Genomic DNA, 20595 nt, shown 5'->3' on the forward strand with positions numbered 1-20595 from the left:
ATTTCTTTCGACATTGGCTGCTTTTTCACTCATTTGCCGTGTCGTCCTTCAACCATTTGTTTGCTTGTTAGGCCACTTAACACTGACCTATGATTAATTTATGATTCAGACATATTAAACTCAATAGATGAACCAGTGTTGTGTCTGCACATAGCACACAGCTTAGCTTAGAACAAGTAATTTTATCTTTAGGCACTTTGTTACTAGCAGACTAGGCTAAAAACATCATTTGCTCCCATTTCTTTTATTGAGTCCATTCAAAATGTCAAAGACAACACAGCTGACAGACATAAAGTAGTATTTTTGCACCAACAAGGTGATTCCCAAAGAGCTGTCAGATGAAAATTCGGCACATCTTGATGATCTGCAATGAGAAAACTGAACAAGTGGAGGAAGTGGAAGGCCTAAAAATTGTTTACAGCAGATGAACATTTGAAAATCATGTCAATAAAATAATTAAAAATAAAATCAGCAAAGACCTGACACAGGACCTGACAGTTGCTCTCTGGCTTTCAGAGATGGTCTCAGTGGAAGGGTGATCGTCAAGAAGCCATTCTTGAGGAAGTGCAACAAAGAGAAATGACTGAGGAATGCCAAATTACACAAGACCTGGACTGGAAATCAGTGGCAACAGGTTTTTATGGAGTGATGAATCCAAATCTGATCTTTATTCATATTGTTGTCAATATGTATGCAGGAGGTACCACAGTGAGTGTCCACAGCCATCTGTAACAAAAACAAGCAAGCAGGAGAGGGTCTGTCATGGTTTGAAGCATTATTTAAGGCCGTGGTGCTGTGGATCTTTGTCTAAATTGATGGAATTATGAACACAGAAAAGTACAGCCATTGATCTGCCGTGCAACATGGTGGAATGAAACACATTGGTGAAGATTTCATGTTTCAGCATGGCAAGTACCCCAAACACCCTGCTAGTGCAGTAAAAGCAAACCTGGAGAGAGAAACACACAGTGAAACACTATCAGTCACAAAAAGAGCTTTGAATGTCATTCAGACAGAGGACTATTCCTGATGACTACTTAAAGAAATGACAAGAAAGATTGCTTAAGAGAGTTCACAGTGTGTTGAAGAACAAATGTTTTAATACCAAATATTGACTTTGAGGCTTGTTTGAATTATATAAACCCTATTTTTGTCTTACATACTGGATTTCTATGTATGTTTGCACACGCCTCAATAAACTGCTGCACCTGTTTCCCAGTTTTCCAGCAAAATATAAATAAATGTGGTGTGACTCAAGATTTCTGCAAAGTATTGAATAAATCCATATACAGAGATTCAGCCTAAAGCCATGTAACAGAAAAATAAGCATATGTGTTGCCATGAACATTAATGATGGCTCAGTTTTATTCCAGTGTCCCATGGCAGCCTCATTTCAGTTTTAGGAAAAACAATACAGCCACTGTGGGTTTTTTGTTTTTTTTAATTTGTTATCATTTGCACCCATATTTTCGTTATTTTTGGCACAAGGAGGCTAGATGACTGCTAATATCTCTGTTAGTTTACTACCATCCAGTGGCGTATGGCAGCAGTACATTACTGTAGAGTCAATCTTTGATGCCTTGTTTATATTTGATCATATTTTATTTTTTAATTTCATTTTCTCTGTTTATAACAACACGTACTTCGGATTTCATCCAGATGTTTTCATTTTTTATACATGTGAAAAGCCTGACAACAAGAGCACAAGCTCTGGCTCTTAAAAAATACATTTCCCAGAAGGCTTTGCAACGTTCTGGTTCCTGCCCTGCCAGTCACGTGAGACTCAACTATGGCTTCCTTCTCGTAGTGATGGAGGTGCACTGTTGACAACAAGACACAGTTGGAGCTTTACTCATTTTTTTTAGCCGCTGATACGACTTGGACTTACGATGCAGAAGATCAAGTCTCTTATGGCCCGTCAGGTGAGCACAGCAGGTGTACAGAAACTACGCTGCCGGCTGTTTGTCTCTGACGGGAGCCGGTAGTTAGCACGACAGCCTGCTAAGCTAACTGGCTAATTTGACAGCTCATCGTTTGGTTCATTAAGTGAAACGTTCAGCCAGACTAAGAGCTGTTTCAGTTGTTTCCCTCAGGCAAATAAGGCATGCACATAGCAATTTACCTCACGCCCCGGTAGTTGAGAGTTTAACACAATAACAATAACAACACAATAATGGGAACTGGGCGGATAGAAGGAAGTTCTCAGTCTGCACATGCAGTGGTGTTTGGCAATTGGTCAAAACTGAACACAACAGAGCATATCGCTTTCAGAAATCTGCCCCTCAGTTCCACTTTTTGCTGTATGCAGTAGTGTGCTGATGAAGTTCTGTGACAAGTTACAGATTAAAAATAAAAACACAAAGAGTTATGTTAAAGCTACCTGTTGTTTGTAGTTTTACTTTGGATTTTATTTTGGCAGGGCCTGAAAAGCCCCCAGGAGAGCATGGCAGACCTCAGTCCTGTGGAGAACCTGAGAATCCCGAGCAAGGTAAACTTCGACGACTTAGACTGCAGCTGTCTGTTTTGATGTGCTGTTTGATGCATGGACAGTGTTCATCATAAAATCAAAGTTTCTCCATCTACCACTTTGTGAGTAGATGCTTATCTTAATAGTTTTGCTGACAGCTTTTTAAAAGCTGCCATATTTTATTGTTTTCGAGTCACAGTGAACGCCATCAGGGAGGGATTGTTTTAGCACTGTTGTTGGACACAGCTGCAAGTTGTAACACAGACCCTGAGTGATGTCTTTGTCATTACCCAGAGTCAGCACTCATGCTAGTAGTAATGGCACCACAAGGCTGTCGGTATTACTAGAGATTTAATTTGTTAATCAATGTGTTGATGATTCATTAGCTATACACTGGATTTCATTTTTTGTGCTTTATCTAAACAGCAGTTGTTATATTATAGTTATGCACTACTGAAGGCTCTTGTTTATATCAGTCAAACAGACTTTATGTCAGTGCTCCTCACCTTACTCAATTTGTGATGCAGACACTGTTATAAGAGTATTTGAACATTTCTGGCATGACAGCGTTTCAAATTGCACTCAGTCATGCTTGGTCACAGGAAGCGTTTGTCACTATCCCCTTTGCACAAATTCAATTCGTCAAGTGTCGACGAAGCAAAAGGCAGAGCGGCTCTATTTCACATTTAGTTACTTACATTCATTCTTAGCATCACTGTGGCTTTTCACTGTAGTGATGACCTTCAATAAATGACTCTGAGTACAGTTTTGTTGCTGTATTTGTTCACAGCGCTGGGAGATATGAGCCAGGTCGACTGAGCAAGACATTTAACCTTTCTGGGTTTTGAACACTTAGCGTTTACATTTTCTTTTTGTATGGTATGCTGTGCTGATGTAGCGTGTGCTTATTTTCTGCTCAGGCTAATGCTGTGCTGTGATAGATGAGACTAAAAAGAGAGTGCATTTTTGTCAGTTCACCAGTGGCGGTTAGGAAAGATTAAGCCGGCTGAATTTTAAAATCTGCTTCCAGATTTTAAGTGTCTGATAAGCTCATACTTAGTGTGTGTGTGTGTGTGTGTGTGTGTGTGTGTGTGTGTGTGTGTGTGTGTAATATATATATGGGCTTATGCGTCTAATTGATTGAAAGCAGACTGTGTCTTCAATAAAGATTTCAGGGTTTGTTTTTTTTTTCTATGGGCACCTCTGTCTCCTGGCCTTGGTGTCAGGTGACATGGTCAAACTGGATATGCGGTAATCAAACACTTGTTTTGTTTTTTCCTTGCTTGTAACATTCTCGTTTGTCAGTGCTGGACTGAGGATTCTGTGCAAGACCTATCACACCTGCTTTATTTGCCTTGTGTGTTATGAAGCAGTAAGGATAATAAGACCGAAGTAATGGCTTCTGTGCATGTGTTCATGTGGATGTGTGAACTGTAAGCAGACAGTATGCCGCTGTCCATCACCTATTAAGTTGCTCTTGTGTGTGCACTGCAAATACCTGCCTGTTGTGTATTGAACATACACACAGGGCATCATTGTTTGTTGGCTTTATACTTTGGCTTCATTTACTTTGCTTTCATTAATGTGCTGGACCTCTCAGCTTACAGGAAAATAAGATGGGGCCACGACACAAGCCAGGCTTCATGTAAAAGTAGTCCTCCTTCATTACAGGAGAAATAGTCCTCTGCAGGAGTGAGACCGAGGTGCTATTATATGATCATTTTGAGAAATACTGAGATCATGATTATTTAACGCGTCATAACCCAATTAAAATTAAACTTCCTCCATTAACATGATACTTTTTTTTTTTTTTTTTTTTTTTAAATGACATCAGAAACAGCAGTATGCGACATTACGTGATGGCAGAGCTTCAGTTCATCCTTTGTCTTTTTTTTTTTTTTTTTTTTTTAATAAATAGGACAGGGGGAATGAATGAGAGAAAGAGGGGGAGAGAAAGAAAGAAAACCAAAGGGGAGAAGAGACGGTGAGAAGGGGGGGGAAGAGAGAGAAAAAAAAAAAGAACTCCTGGGTCACCTGTATGGAGAAAAAAAAAAAACAAACAAAAAAAACAAACAGAGGAGACAGCAAACAACAAAGAGCAACATAATAATAGAGAAAACAAAGCACCATCACAATAAACTAGCTAGTCATAGATATCAATATTTACTAAATAATAAACGATATTGTGCAGCACGCAAGATAGACAGCGCACAGTGTGCTTTGAGGCAGCAACCAAGAAAGCTTTAGTCCGCGTCTGTGAATACCCATGTGTGCATACCTGTGTGGATCAGCATGCTTGCATTCCAAAGGTTTCTCCATGTAATGATCTGCTAGGGAGTGTGGGGGGGGCCACAGCCCCGTCCTCCAGGGTGTGAAGCGGGTATGGAGGAGATCAAAACTCCAGACATCCAGAGGCCCCCAGAACACAAGAGACCATGGAAGACCAACAGAGGGGCAGCCGTGCCACTGTTCCAGTAAGAGCTGAGGAGAGTCCCAGATGAGGGCTCGCCCAGCAGCCGCGGAGCAGAAGTCAGGGGGAGTTGCAGTGACGCGCCCGTGAGCTCCGCCGGCCCCCAGCTGTGCCTGAGTGACCGAGCCCCAGGCCGAGAGGCCGGGGGCACCCCACCTCCAAAGGGGCCCGAGCGAGCCCCAGGCCCCAGGCCCCGACAAGCGGCCGCCAAGGAGTGAGCCGGTGTGTACCCGGACGCCCACCCCCAGACACAAAGAACCACCAACACACCGACACCTGAGGGAGTCCGCCACCGGCAGGGGAAGTGGTGGTGGGTGGAGATAGGCCTCCAAACCTTGGAGGGCCTGAGGTGTCCCCAGAGAGGTGGCGTCTGATACCCAACCTGACATATAGACACAGACATACGGGCACACACAGACACAAACATCCATTCCCACCCTCATGCTCTCATATGCACTCACTCCACACTCAACCAACGTGGAGACAGACATAAAGAGACGCTGTACACACAATCACACTCCCCAAGCGTACTCTACAAACCGGGTCTAGGTGCCCCCGCCCCTGGAGGGGGGAATTGCACCCAGACCCAGGTGGTGTTACCCTTTTCCCTGCGGTGGGGAGAGGCAGACCACCCCGACTCCGCAGCAGCAGGGAGGCCCCACACCCCAGACCGCAGTCGGACGGCCAACTCCTCCTACTAGCCCTCCCGCTCCAGCAGGCCGCAGAGAATGGGGGTGGAAGAAGACTCCAAACCTCCCTCCACCCGCTCATTGTAGTGTTGATGCATATGTGTTCTAAGGTGCAATTAAAACCCAGGAGGGCATGGAGCTACCTGCCAAGGAGCAGCAGGTAAGCGCATAGTCCCTCCTGCTAGCCCTCAATGACTAAGTGTATTTAAAATTGAGAGGTGGGCAACGACGTCAGGGGTGAGGTATACACCCTGATGGTAATTTGGACTCCGTGATTGTGCCCACCCCCAAGATCCTATATGTATGTGTAATGAGAGTGTGAATAATGTGAATGTCTAAGTTGTGGGATAAAATTGAGGCAGAGGCAGCCAGAAGGGGACGGGGGGGGGGTAGCCTCCTCTGCACCCTGGTGACATACCCCCACTCCAAGGCCCTGCATGTGTGAGTGGTTGTGGAGGAGCGGGAAGAGGGAGGCAGCTGGAGATGGGGAGGGAAGGAAGGGAGGGGCAGGTAACCCCTCCCTGGGGCCAGCTCCCCCGCTGACCCCAGTAGGCACTCCCACCCTTCGCGACCCGCCAGGGAAGGGGGGCCCAGGCCCATCAGACCGGGGCCCAGTGCAGTAGCGCCCTCCGGCTCCACAGAGCCCTGGACAGTCCACCCAACCCCACCACAGAGAAAACTGCACCCACCCCACCATCCACACATCTTCCAGACTACATAAGACGGTAAACGCCCAGGCTGAGATCTTCCTCCACCTCTCCTGTATCTCCCCCTCCTGCAGAGAGTTCCTGAAGAGAAGAAAGCTCCTGCAAGATGTGACCATCCCCCCCACCAGTTGAAGAGCCCCCCAGGCGGCTCGACGCACCGGCGGCACCCTGCTCCAGGGCCGGGCCCCCATGCACCCACCCGCCCACAACCCCGGCAACACACCAACCAGGACCCAAGCCCCCGAGGCCCGGCCCGGGCCCCAGCCCAGAGACGGAGCGCCCCCAGAACCTCACGCCCATCCCGGACCCACCCAGGGGCAGCCAGGTTGCCAGGTCAGTAACCCACGTCCGTCAGCACAGACCCTCCCCTAGCCCCGCTGCACGCAGCCGCGAGGAAACAGTCACCTGAGAGCCAACAGAGCCCCCAACCGGACGTGACCGCTACCCCGGGTTGAGCCCCCCAAGGAAGATGCCTCCGGGGAACCCCCCGACGCCCTAAGCCTGTCCCTACCCCCACACCAATCACAACAGTGAAGGCGGGACCAAACTATGACCCCCCACCCCCACTAGGTGATGGAGCTGATCAAAGGAGCCCAGAGCAATTGATCTAATGTGGTGGCAGAGGCTGTATCAAGACTAATGTAATCTAATAGATAATTTCTATATTGGTTAGAATTAAGATTATTTTTATTTTTCCAGTTCATGAGGACTGTTTTCTTGGCTATGCATAGGGCAGTGAAGATCATATGGGCTATATTCTTTTCTGAAGTGACATTATCTAAGCTGCCCAACAAACACACTAAGGGGGAAGTTGGAATGTTACATTTCAGACACTTTGATAAGTCTTCACATATCTCGCGCCAAAACTTTTGCACTGGTGGACAGAACCAAAGAGCGTGGATGTAATTGTCTGGTGTATTGCCTTGACAGTGTGAGCAGTTGTTGGAAGATGTAAAGCCCATCTTGAACATCCGATGACCTGTATAGTGCACTCTATGAAGTATTTTGTATTGTATTAATTGCAGACTGGGATTTTTAATTAATTTAAAAGTTTTTAAGCAAATCTGAGACCAGAAGTTTTGGTCTAGGTTGACTGATAAATCTGCTTCCCACTTTGCAGTAGGAAGGGATATTGATTCATCTAATTTAGAAAGTGTTCTGTATATTTTAGATAATAATTTGGGGGATTTAAGAGTAAGAAAATGTGCCGCACTTAGTGGTGTTTGTAATTCAACTTGACTGAGGTTAAATTTCTTTTTTACTATGGATTTAATTTGTTGATATTCTAAAAACCTTGTCTTGTTGATCCCATATTGTTCAACTAGTCTGTCAAATGGAATAAATTCTGTTCCCTCTAATATATGTTCTAAGTATTTAATTCCTTTACAACTCCATTCTGGGAAATTAATCATATTATTGTTTTGTAATATGTCAGGGTTATTCCAGATAGGTGTACGTTTGCATGGGATTAATGAAGACTCCGTTATTTTTAGAAACTCCCACCATGCTGTTAGAGAAAAGCTGATGTTGATACTTTTAAAGCATTCATGTCTTTTGATGTTTGAGCTGATAAATGGTAGGTCTGAAATCTCTAGATCCTTGCATAGTGCCTGTTCAACATCTAGCCAGGGCTCAACTAAGAAGGTATGTTTTAACCATTCTGAGATGAACTGAAGCCTGTTGGCTAAGAAGTATTGGTGAAAATTAGGCAGATCTAATCCTCCTCTATCCCTGGTTCTTTGTAGCGTTTTTAAGCTAATACGCGGGGGTTTATCTTTCCAAAGGAATTTGGAAATATATGAATCCAGAGATCTGAACCAATCTTGTGATGGTTTGTTAGGGATCATCAAAAATAAGTAATTTATTTTTGGCAAGATCATCATTTTTATAGTGGCGACCCTTCCCATGAGTGATATGGGTAAAGATTTCCATCTAGTCAGATCGCCTTCTACTTTCTTTAGAAGTGGGATGTGGTTTAGTTTAGTTAAGTCTGAAAGCTTAGGAGAGACATTAATACCTAAATATTTAATATTTCCGGATTGCAGTGGGGCAGAGGAAGAATTATGGAAGGAGCAGTTAATGGGGAGAACTGTAGATTTTGGCCAGTTAATTGAATAATCTGAAACTCTTGAAAACCAGTTTATTAAAGTAATTACCTCAGAGAGGTTGGTTTGTGTGTTTTGCAGAAAAAGCAACACATCATCCGCATAGAGACTGATTTTATGTTCTATGTTCTTACATTTTATGCCCTTAATTGTTGTAGCCTGTCTAAATGCTGCTGCTAGAGGTTCGATAAAAATTGCAAATAGTGAAGGGGAGAGTGGGCATCCCTGCCTGGTGCCCCTCAGGAGACAGAAGCTGGAGGATGTCTGGTCATTTGTTCTGATACGAGCCGTTGGGGAATTGTATAATATTCTTATCCAGTTTATGAAAGAGTTTCCAAAACCAAATTTGTGTAAAGTTGCGAATAAAAATTTCCAATTAACTCTGTCAAATGCTTTTTCTGCATCTAGAGATAATATTATGGTTTCGATGTTTTTATCGTATGAGTAGTCTATTAAATTAAGTAATCTACGAGTGTTTGTTGAGGAGTGCCGACCTTTTATGAAACCAGTTTGGTCAGGATGAATTAAGAGGGGGGTCATTTTCTCTAATCTCTTTGAGAGAGCTTTGCAGATTATTTTAAGGTCTACATTTAAAAGAGAAATTGGACGATAGCTTGAGGGGAATAAAGGGTCTTTGCCTGGTTTTAGCAGGAGACTAATGTTGGCAGAATTCATATTTGGTGGTAGTCTGCCCTTTTCCTCGATTTCCTGCAACATTCCGTGGTATACTGGTGCCAAAATTGTCCAGAATTCTTTGTAGAATTCTGCAGGGAAGCCGTCTGGACCTGGAGCCTTATTATTGGGCATACTTATCAGGGCTTCCTGGAGTTCACTTGGCGTCAGTGGCGAATCCAGTTCCATTGCTTGACTGTCTAGTAATTTTGGAAGAGTTATGTTGTCAAGAAACAGATCAATTTCATTTTTAGATGGGTTTATTTGTGGTGAGTATAAAGTTTCATAGAAGTCCCTAAAAATGTTGTTTATTCTTCCAGGATCATATATTGTGTTCCCCGATAAATCTTTAGCAGCACATATAGTTATTTTTTCTTTATTTATTTTTAGCTGGTTAGCTAGAAATCGACCTGATTTGTTACTGTGTTCAAAATTCTGCAAGCGAAGTCTTTGTATAAGGAATTGTGTTTTTTTATTAATAGTTTCATTTAATTCTAGTTTTGTTTTGCATATTTTGTTCAATGTTTCCTGATCTTGGTGGGACGCGTAGGCTTCTTCTAGTGATTTGATGTTTTTTTCTAATTCCTGAATATTTTTGTTTTCTTCTTTCTTTTTGTGTGATGAGAAAGAAATTATTTTACCTCTCATCACAGCTTTCCCTGCTTCCCATAGAACAGAAGCAGATATTCCGGGAGTGTCATTAAAGTCTAAATATGAAGTCCATTCCTTTTTAAAGTATTTAATAAAGTCTTCATCTTTAAGTAGTGATATATTAAATCTCCAGTTTTTACTTGGCGTAGTTTTATTCTTAACATGATACTGACACCCACTGATTGGAACCATTGCTGTGTTTCATTTTTTATTATTATTATTAGTATTTTCTGTACCCATGAGTCACATCGTTTATCATCCTTCACATGCTGACAGCAACATCTGGCTAACTGCAGGGGGCAGGCCTGATGTGTGCGATGATTAAGTAAATGCTGCTATTCAGTTACTGTTTGGACACAGTTTGAGGGTTTGAAAGCAAGGTCAAGATAAATGTGCAGTAGTCGGTCTGTGGCTGATCTCTCTTTTGTAGTATTTAAATGGAAGGACAGCCATTCAACACATTCATCAATAATGAAAGTGCCTGTTTGTTTCAGTCTGGCAGTGGTGGGTTAACACAGTCTGAAACAGGGTCATGACCTCATTAAATGGGCTAAAAAGTATTTAGAGGCAAGTTTGTTTGTTAGATTTTTTAAATTTATCAGTTTGACTTTTCTTTTAGTGATTAATAGAGGTTATTAAACTTTAGATGGATGGCCCTCATGTGAGATGCTTGGGGATCAGTGTTATTTTACAGGGGTAGTGGAAATGGGTGTTTTAAGTTATTTGAATGTTTTGCTATATTGTTGCAATGAAAAATTACAAGATTTGCAAAACCCTTTAAAGATGTCAGAAGCTTTTCTTTTGATTGGTAAGTCATAAAAGGGAAGAAATAAATCAGCTACGTCGGGGGCGGTATTTTCACTTTCTTTTTGTTTTTTTGCAGGGACGCAGGTGTCAGGCTGATTATGTGCACATACGGAGGTCAGACTCTTGGCAATAGCATCAGTTTACCCTCAGGGAAAGCTAGTCTCAAAGAACATCTTATCCCTTGTTCTCCTGGTGCTGTGTACCTAACACCTTCTACAAACATGTAAATCTGGGTCACAGCGAGACATGCGCTTAAAGTTAACAAGTTACAGTCTGTTCGAGATGCCAGTATGATGCCACCTCAGTGTGATGAGTAACAATTGAAAGCTATGACTCAACAGTAGAGCCACAGCATTTGAATAACAGAGATCTTGAGTGATGTCTTTGTTATTGCTCAAGGTCTGTGTTATTTTATCTGCCATGGTAGGAAGATTTTTACCAAAGCCTTTGTAGCAGAGATCGGTAACTTGCTTTTGGCTTCATTGGGCAAACAATAGTAATCATAACCTATTAGCATATTTTAGTTCAAGACGTCCTCATGTTGGTTTTGTTTTCTTCACTGATACGCTAGATGAGATGAAAGAAGTGATCCTTGAAAGGTGTTTGAAAAGCAGGTAGTTTGTTCAGAAGATTCTCGCTGTATTTCTCGGGACAGTTAATTTCTACAGTAGATGGTGTCACCTAAATTACTGAATGATCAGAGCTACCTGTTGTTGCTTACGTGACTTGAAGTTGTGCAAGATGGATTGTTTTGTTTTGATCTTGCTGATCTCATGAGAGTCCAGCTGCCTCGCAAGGTAATGTGTTTTCAGGCTTTATTAGATCTAGCCTTTTAGGAGTGACTTTACAATTACAGATCTTTCCAGACCCCATCAAAAAATCCAGACAGAAAAGATAAAAGATGGCGGTAGCTACTGTGATGTCATCCACTGGTTTTTGAAGTCCTGTTTGCTCATCCACTAGCATCCAGTGGAATATGCTCCTTTTAAAAACATAGTTGACCAAGATTTACACTCCACAGTGTCTTTTTTCCCTCCCTGATCCTGGTTCTGCTGGAGGTTTCTTCCTGTTAAAAGAGATTTTTTCCTTCCCACTGTCGCCAAGGTTTTGCTCATAGGGGGACGGATGTCTGAGGGTTTTACTTATTGTAGGATCTTTATTGTAGAATATAAAGCGCCTTGAGGTGACTGTTGTAAATATGTGCTATATAAATAAATTTCAATTGAATAGAATTAATTTTTTATTCAGTGTGACTTAATATGAGGCACTCAGCCCATAATTACATTAGGAAAGTTTTTACAGAGGTAAAGTGAAAAAGCAGTTTTCCCATAAACTTCTACAGGATCTTTTTGCAACCACAGCTATCGCCCTCTGGTGGCTTTCAGATAGAATGCAGGTTTACTTAGTTTATTTTTCTGGCCCAGAAGCTATATTAGTGTTGTTTTTGGATGCAGTGAATTAAGTCACATGGACTCCTGTGTGAAGCAGGTTTTAGCATACCATGGATACCAGAGCTTGTCTGCTGAATAAAATGGGAAAAAACTGCAGTAGGAGGGCTTTTTAATTTCAGATGCATACTGAACAAGATACTTTTGGCTGCTCCCTTATTCACACACACACACACACACACACACACACACACACACACACACACACACACACACACACACACACACACACACTCACGAGAATTAAATGGCTCTAAGCCCTCAAGCTATTTTTCTTTAACAACTTTGATGTTTTTTATTCTTTTTTTTTTAATCTCAGTGTTCCTAAGCTGCTTTGTGGCTTGTCAGTAAAAACAAGCCAACCTTCCACCCCTGTCCAATCCTTTCTGTTCAAAGCTGTTGTCTCTCTGTGAGTCACTGTTAAGAGGTTTCTTTGAAGGGGCTGTCAGGTTTTTTTTAATCTCTATTAAGTGATTGCAATGATAACAAAGCCTAGAATAAAATTTGGTTTGGTTGTTTGGTTGCATTTATTTATTTCCCTGTTTTTTTCCAGAGAAATGAATAAATGCTGGTTATTAAAAAAGTTTGAAAGTCTCTGAGCCTTAATCACGCTCCTCGAATGTTGCTTTTTTTGTGATTAAGAAAAATCAAAGATTTGCTTGATGTGCGGATTTAGCTGTTTACTTTGTTTGCATCGTGTTGAAATTAATATTAGCAAAAGCTTTTTAACTAATTCACCATTTTCTCACCAATTTATGAATAATTTCCTAATCTCAAAGCACCTGATAATGAAAACAATCCTAATTACTCACAGTGTGTTATAGGTTTGGTCATACTGTGAAACATGTAGGCAGGTAATTTCAGTGTGATTTTGTGATACATTGAAGACAAAATTCAGTTATTTAAACCTATAAAGCTTGAATTATTTTATAATGGCCAGAAATTTTCATTTTTTAAAGCTTTATTGTTTAATGAACATTGTGATAAATGAAAAGAAAATCATATGTTTAATATTTGCAACATCTGATATGTTTGTGTAATTTATTGCTAAAACCTGCAGGTTTTTTCAGGGAAAAAATAAACCGCACCAGTGATGTTAAGGTCTCAAATCCTCATGTATCAAATATTAGACACTTGGTGTTGTAGGATGAGGTTTGCTTTTGAGAGACCAGCAATTTGTTTCCCCAGAAGCCTCGGTCGTGTTCGAGGTAAACAGCATTTCATTCATACAGTAACCATGTCCAACCAGCAGGGGTCACCCTCAACTTACCCACCGCTCATCTTTGCCAGATTTAAAGCTCTCTCCAGGCACACAAAGGAGCACACGTTCTCTCCTAAAATTATGGGATTATTGATTGGATAACTACTTCTATTTGCTAGTATTTATTTCCTGAAGACAAGGCTTTGGGATAAATCTGTGAGGAGGGCGTGTTTGATAATCTCTCATTAGTTCACGCAGGATGTCTTGAGGGAGAACAGCTTATTTTTATAGTTTCATTTTATGGCTTCAGGACCCAGTCGGGTTATGTAGATAAGATATTTTGTAATTATTTTTTCAAAAGCCAGGTCATGCACTCATACAGTGAAGACACTGCATGGCATGAAAACAGAGCGCTTCTCGTGCTTTCGGCTGAAAGAGAGTGTTGAATGAAAGGTAGAATAATCACGTACTTCCATGCAGAAATTCAGCTGTCAGCGTTGCCTGGATTGTGCGATCGTGGCTGCGAAAGACAACATTGTTCTTAATGGCAGACGAATACACAGGCGCACAGTTAGTCTTGCGTGCATATACAGCACTGATTACAACGAGGGCGTTTTGATTCGTTCACGTAACGAATGATTCTATGGTGGAGATAATTGGCCCTTCTCTCAGTCTCTACTGTCTTCCATCCCATGTGTCTCTCAGCATTTTCACAAACCTCCTTTTGTTTATTCAATCTTTTTTGTTTTTATCAGCGCTGCTGTGTTTGTTGAGCAGTTATTTCTTTCTTTATTTTGTTGCCACAAGCATGATTTTCCACATTCAACCAGCGCTCCTGTCGAACATATCCCCCTTTGATTCTCGGATAAAGCTTGTAAAACGACCTGCACTTAGGATGCAAATAGATTTCTAATTTCCGCAACGAGATGAAGATTTCATTAATTTGTGGAAGTGGCTGGGCTGGGGGCCGGGGTGGGGGTTGAAGGGCTGTTTGTTTGTCTGTCTCTCATCCATCAAAGTGAAATTTGATCAAAGCCCCACAGCGGCTCACGGTTCGGGTTTCTCGTGTGGGCCGCGGGGGCGTTTGTTTTGCTTTGTGCCTGCACGGCGGCAGGCGAAGGGAATTATTTAACTCACGGCAGACCTTCAGTGAGTCATTCACTTAAAGATGTTTCAAGTTTTGCGCGTCACTGCAGGTGGGAGACTGAGGCAAAGAGAGGGAAGGAGAAAGACACTGACACAAGGTGAACTGCCTTCGAGTGGCTTCACGGGAGCCACTTCATTGTCTTCTGTTTAGCCCACTCCTCTGCCTTTTTTTTGTCTTCTTTCTGCCAGAACTTCTCCTAACAGTGAGTCATCCTCCTCATCCCTCCTCCCCTTTTCACTTTCTCTCATTTGAGCTGATTTCCCTCCCACCTTTTTGATGGCGGAGCGTGATCTCCTAACTCTAGCCCTCCTTTTCAGTCTCACGCACTCACCCACACATCCCCCTTCTCTCCCCCAGGGGTAGGGTGGGGGGCTCCGGCTCGCTCCTTCACCTGATTTAAACACGGCACACTCGCCTCGAAATGGGCGCACTTGAGATTTGCACACTTGCACGGACACACGCATTAAACACATTTCAATGCTCGGTTTGAATCTTCACAGTTGCCTCGTGTGAGTGTATGAAGGGTTCTCTGTGTGTGTAATTGAATTAGACGAAGCTATATTTTGCTGAAAATTACGCACAGCAGCATCGCCTCATATAAATGTCACTCAGCGAGACACGCTGTCATCCAGAGAAACATATTTAGTTATTTGGGTGGCACACTTCATCGCCTAGCTTCATGCTTCTTGCTGATAGGAGCTGGGAACATATTTGGGGTTAGGCAGGTGTGTAACAAGGTTTTCTTGATCAGTGTCTGCTATCTCGAGAAGGTGTACGTTTAACGAAGTATGCATATAAGGGTGTATATTGAATTTTATATTGCATTTGTCCCATACTTCCGTATCCATCCTCGTTATCCCCGAGCTGCTGGTCTATTTTTAGTGCCATTATGCTTTAATGTATCGATCCCACACAAACAAGAAGTTCGACTTAACATAAATGAAGGGCTTCCTCTCAGAATGTACTCACATTACAGAAGATGTGAGTCCTGTGCAATATCACTTAAATGTCAGATGAACCAAAATTGTATCATCTTACAGTAATTGCATTACACTGAGCAGTATGGTATTTGCTCTTTTCTAAAATGAAAATAAACCGTTTAGATTTACTACGTTAAAGCAGGAACTCTGGGCGATAAAAATAGGTTGACCTTTTATCTGTGAGACTGCTTTGTAGTGTTCCCCACAAACAGATTTTACTTTTATTCATCCATCTGAGAGAACCCCATCCTCAATGCCCTCATTTTAATTTGCGAAGATGACTCACTGCTAACCTGCTAGCCCTGGGCCTCACTGTCTGACGTTTCCACACCAGCAGGCGAGGGTCAGATGAGCTCCACCGATGGCATCTGGTGATGGTGTAAATGGAGCAGGTGGAAACGTTGCTCAGATTTTGTTTTGCACATTTGCAGAACAAGGGCTGTCTTTGCTAATTGCACTTCAAGGTGATATAATTCAGACTCCATCCAGTCCACATTACTGGAAAGGACGTTGATTATTGCTCATAAAGTATAAATAATATTTACATATCAATTAAAAAATGGTGGAAATGCCTGGCTTCTCAAATAGAGAATTTCAGAAGAAGTTTGAGAGCCACCACCAACAGCCTGCTTCCTACAGGGAGTGCAGAATTATTAGGCAAGTTGTATTTTTGAGGAATAATTTTATTATTGAACAACAACCATGTTCTCAATGAACCCAAAAAACTCATTAATATCAAAGCTGAATGTTTTTGGAAGTAGTTTTTAGTTTGTTTTTAGTTTTAGCTATTTTAGGGGGATATCTGTGTGTGCAGGTGACTATTACTGTGCATAATTATTAGGCAACTTAACAAAAAAACAAATATATACCCATTTCAATTATTTATTTTTACCAGTGAGACCAATATAACATCTCCACATTCACAAATATACATTTCTGACATTCAAAAACAAAACAAAAACAAATCAGCGACCAATATAGCCACCTTTCTTTGCAAGGACACTCAAAAGCCTGCCATCCATGGATTCTGTCAGTGTTTTGATCTGTTCACCATCAACATTGCGTGCAGCAGCAACCACAGCCTCCCAGACACTGTTCAGAGAGGTGTACTGTTTTCCCTCCTTGTAAATCTCACATTTGATGATGGACCACAGGTTCTCAATGGGGTTCAGATCAGGTGAACAAGGTGGCCATGTCATTAGTTTTTCTTCTTTTATACCCTTTCTTGCCAGCCACGCTGTGGAGTACTTGGACGCGTGTGATGGAGCATTGTCCTGCATGAAAATCATGTTTTTCTTGAAGGATGCAGACTTCTTCCTGTACCACTGCTTGAAGAAGGTGTCTTCCAGAAACTGGCAGTAGGACTGGGAGTTGAGCTTGACTCCATCCTCAACCCGAAAAGGCCCCACAAGCTCATCTTTGATGATACCAGCCCAAACCAGTACTCCACCTCCACCTTGCTGGCGTCTGAGTCGGACTGGAGCTCTCTGCCCTTTACCAATCCAGCCACGGGCCCATCCATCTGGCCCATCAAGACTCACTCTCATTTCATCAGTCCATAAAACCTTAGAAAAATCAGTCTTGAGATATTTCTTGGCCCAGTCTTGACGTTTCAGCTTGTGTGTCTTGTTCAGTGGTGGTCGTCTTTCAGCCTTTCTTACCTTGGCCATGTCTCTGAGTATTGCACACCTTGTGCTTTTGGGCACTCCAGTGATGTTGCAGCTCTGAAATATGGCCAAACTGGTGGCAAGTGGCATCTTGGCAGCTGCACGCTTGACTTTTCTCAGTTCATGGGCAGTTATTTTGCGCCTTGGTTTTTCCACACGCTTCTTGCGACCCTGTTGACTATTTTGAATGAAACGCTTGATTGTTCGATGATCACGCTTCAGAAGCTTTGCAATTTTGAGACTGCTGCATCCCTCTGCAAGATATCTCACTATTTTTGACTTCTCTGAGCCTGTCAAGTCCTTCTTTTGACCCATTTTGCCAAAGGAAAGGACGTTGCCTAATAATTATGCACACCTGATATAGGGTGTTGATGTCATTAGACCACACCCCTTCTCATTACAGAGATGCACATCACCTAATATGCTTAATTGGTAGTAGGCTTTCGAGCCTATACAGCTTGGAGTAAGACAACATGCATGAAGAGGATGATGTGGACAAAATACTCATTTGCCTAATAATTCTGCACTCCCTGTATGTCCACCTTTATTTGAGTTAACAGTCTTTCTCAGGTCGGGGGGGAAAGTAAATAGTTCCTACAAAGATTTTCTGCCATTCCTCTGAGCCAATTTTCTTTGTTTCATTTCCTGGAGGTTTTTGTTATTGTTCTTGCTCAGTTCTATTTAAAGTATCCCAAGGATCAGTTAGCTCTAACTCTGACTTATATTTCTGTGTTAAATCTACACTTATAAGTGCATTGCAAACCCAAACCCTTCTGAAACACAACACCTAACCTGACGTGCACCTCCCCAGAAGTCTTACACATTGCAGACGACACAGGTATAAATGGTGGCAACAGCATTATTCTTGTTCCAGCTTGTTGACCTATGACTGTATCCCCATCTACACCTCAAAGTTCAATAATTAAGTTTGCTGATGACACCTCCATTTAATTTCTAAAGGGTTGATCTGACTGAGTGGTTTAGGGACACATGATCTAGTCTTTAACACCTCCAATGCAACAGAAATGGTCATTGAATTCAGGAGGTCTAAGGTCAAGAAACAACATCTCCCACTCCACATACATTGTTGAAATAGTGGCGATTGCGTAGAAGTAACCGGGAGTCACCCTCTCTGTGCACTAACACCTCCCACTTGAGATGAGTGGGCACAATAAGGGCTCTTCTTCCTCAGAAACAGGCCAAACTTTCACAGAAACCGTTGATGAACTTACACAGGAGTACAGAGGAACCATCAACACTGCTGCAGAAAGGAAGGATCTGCATCGAGGGGCGAAGGTGTCTGAGCGCTTTGTTTCTATAGAGCTCTGCACTCACACTACGCCACCAGGATGACGAACAAAGCAGACGGTATCATAAGCAAGGATAATAAACAGCCCGGACATTCTTTGTTTGAACCGCTGCCATCCAGCAAACGGTTCACAGCAATAAAAACAAGAACTAACAGACGGTTTTTGGAGCGATGGCTTCCACCTATCTAATTTCTGGAAATAGGCTTCAGTACTAGACACACATGCAAACACACACAGTATAGCACTGAGGACATTTTCATTGGCTAACAACACTTTAAACGGACTAGACTGTGTTTAAACCTGCTGTTTTTCTCCTCTGTTGCTGAGTTTACCACTAACTTTATTTTTATCTAAACTTCCTTACATATTTTTATTTATGTATTGTTTTTTAAGTTAAGACGAATCCAAAGGGAATTCTGTAAATCATGTGTAGTAATGACAATAAAGATCATCCATTCACTGAAAATCAAGCTTCACCGTTCACAGTCCAAATTTATCTTGGACTGTTCTGATAAAAGAATGCGCTCTCACTGTTCGTCAGGCTTCTTTTCATGCAGCACTCATCCAGCAATTTTGTACGGAAGAGCGAGCAAGGTTTTGGACACCGTCCATAGAGGTTGACAAACTCTCTGAGCTGTCACGGAAACTCTGTTGATAAGGCTTGTAACAAGACCGAGGCACTTGTTTCTCTGCATTTGAAAGTAGCTCACTGTCTGTGGCGTTAATTTAGGATGAGCACGTCTCTGTGCTTCTAATTAGTGATATTATTGCTTGCCATATAAGTCATGATTTCCACTGATATCTGGTTGCTCATTTTGGAACTATGTTCCTGCATGCATGCTAATTGTAAATCACAGGTATATTCCATTTTTATTTAATTTAATTTAATATATTAAAAAAAACCTTTCATATATTCTGTGTTTTAAGATGTAAAGTGAAATATTATATAAAAAAACAAAACCTTAATTTGATGATTTTAGCTTCTATCTCATGAAATTCTCAATTCTTATGGTCAGTCAAAATAGAGTCCCACTTCTATATAGTATGCTCATTGTCACTCATATTCGTTGGGGCTCCTTTACCATGAATTACTGTGTGAGTGCAGTGTAGCATGGCGGTGATCAGCTCGCGGCACCGCTGAGGTATCACTAAAGACCAGGTTTCTTTGATAGCGGCCTTCAGCTTGTCTGTATTTATTGGGCTGGGTGTTTCTCATCTTCGTCTTGACGGCGCCCCGTAAATTCTGTGTAGGGTTCAGGCCAGGTGAGATGGCTGATCAATTGAGCACAGAAATTACACGGTGAGCAAATTATTTGGTGGGAGTTTCTGCAGGAACAGGAAATCAGCTTTTATGCTTCATCCAGACTCTTAGATCTTGATTTACAAATAAAATCAATTTGCTGTCATGTTTGGGACAGTTGTAGCCCTTTTCCTGGTGGTGGTTTGATGCACCAGCCACAGTCAACGTTTCAAAGCTCTCCTACTTTCTTGATTCAATGGTTGTTGTTTTATTTGTTTGTTCGTTTGTTTTTTTTATATAACAATTGCTACAAGGCTGCTGACATCTAAGATGCTTGTGCACCTTTTCCTATCACACAGAGAAGGGTGATAGGAGTCAACTTTCCATTAATATGCTTGCAACCAGCCAGCCTTTTCAGCAGTTACCTTCAGCGGGGATTGTCATCTGGACAATTGTCCAGTCAGCAGTGTTTACCATGAGTGTGGTTGTGTTGGGGAACCAGACTGGGAGCAGCGTGGCATTTATACTGGTCGAATAGTCACTTAAAGTCTAAATGAAATATTTTAATACTGGAGTTCTGTTTTTCATGAGCTATAAGCTAAAATCAGAACTTTAGGTGCTGTAAATGTAGAATTGATGAAAATGACTTTTTTAAAATTAAAATTATGGAAGAAATTAATTTAAATATTTTAGATACACTAGTACTTGTCAGATTTATTTCTGATAGCTGATAGCTTTTGAATCATTTGACTTGCATGCCCACTTCTGTTCTGTGGAGTGAAATATGAAGCCAGATCCAGAATAGGCTAATAAAAATTAAAAAAAATAATGTTTTTCCTGTTTAGTCTGATTAAATGCTGCTTGGACCTTTTTGATCAAAGTCCCTCGAAAGGCTTGCAGTTGGTTCAGATGTTTCCTATGATTACTGCAGTTTTTATCCTAAACACATGCTTTTTTGTGTTAAATAAGCTCAGCGTTTATTATTATTTTCTGCTTATTTTTTGCTTGAAACATAAAAAAGTGTCATCCTCCAA

General features: G+C 41.8%; 1 protein-coding gene across 2 annotated transcripts in view; it reads left to right on the forward strand.

The window, feature by feature from the left end:
* Positions 1-1760: 1760 nt before the first annotated feature.
* The window catches only part of vps50 (VPS50 EARP/GARPII complex subunit), a 128763-nt gene continuing 109928 nt past the window's right edge, over positions 1761-20595 (forward strand). For both annotated transcript variants that reach the window (XM_086281415.1, XM_086281416.1), the window contains exons 1-2: positions 1761-1922; positions 2420-2488. In XM_086281415.1, the coding sequence (XP_086137541.1) occupies positions 1890-1922; positions 2420-2488 (102 nt within the window). In that variant the 5' untranslated portion in view covers positions 1761-1889. The remainder of the gene's footprint in view (positions 1923-2419; positions 2489-20595) is intronic.

The sequence above is a fragment of the Aulonocara sp. 'chitande type north' Nkhata Bay genome, linkage group LG22 (genome assembly GCF_057382095.1).
Source record: "Aulonocara sp. 'chitande type north' Nkhata Bay isolate Kocher_YH1m ecotype deep benthic linkage group LG22, A_spYH_male_GT1.1, whole genome shotgun sequence".
In the NCBI taxonomy this organism is placed as follows: Eukaryota; Metazoa; Chordata; class Actinopteri; order Cichliformes; family Cichlidae; genus Aulonocara; species Aulonocara sp. 'chitande type north' Nkhata Bay.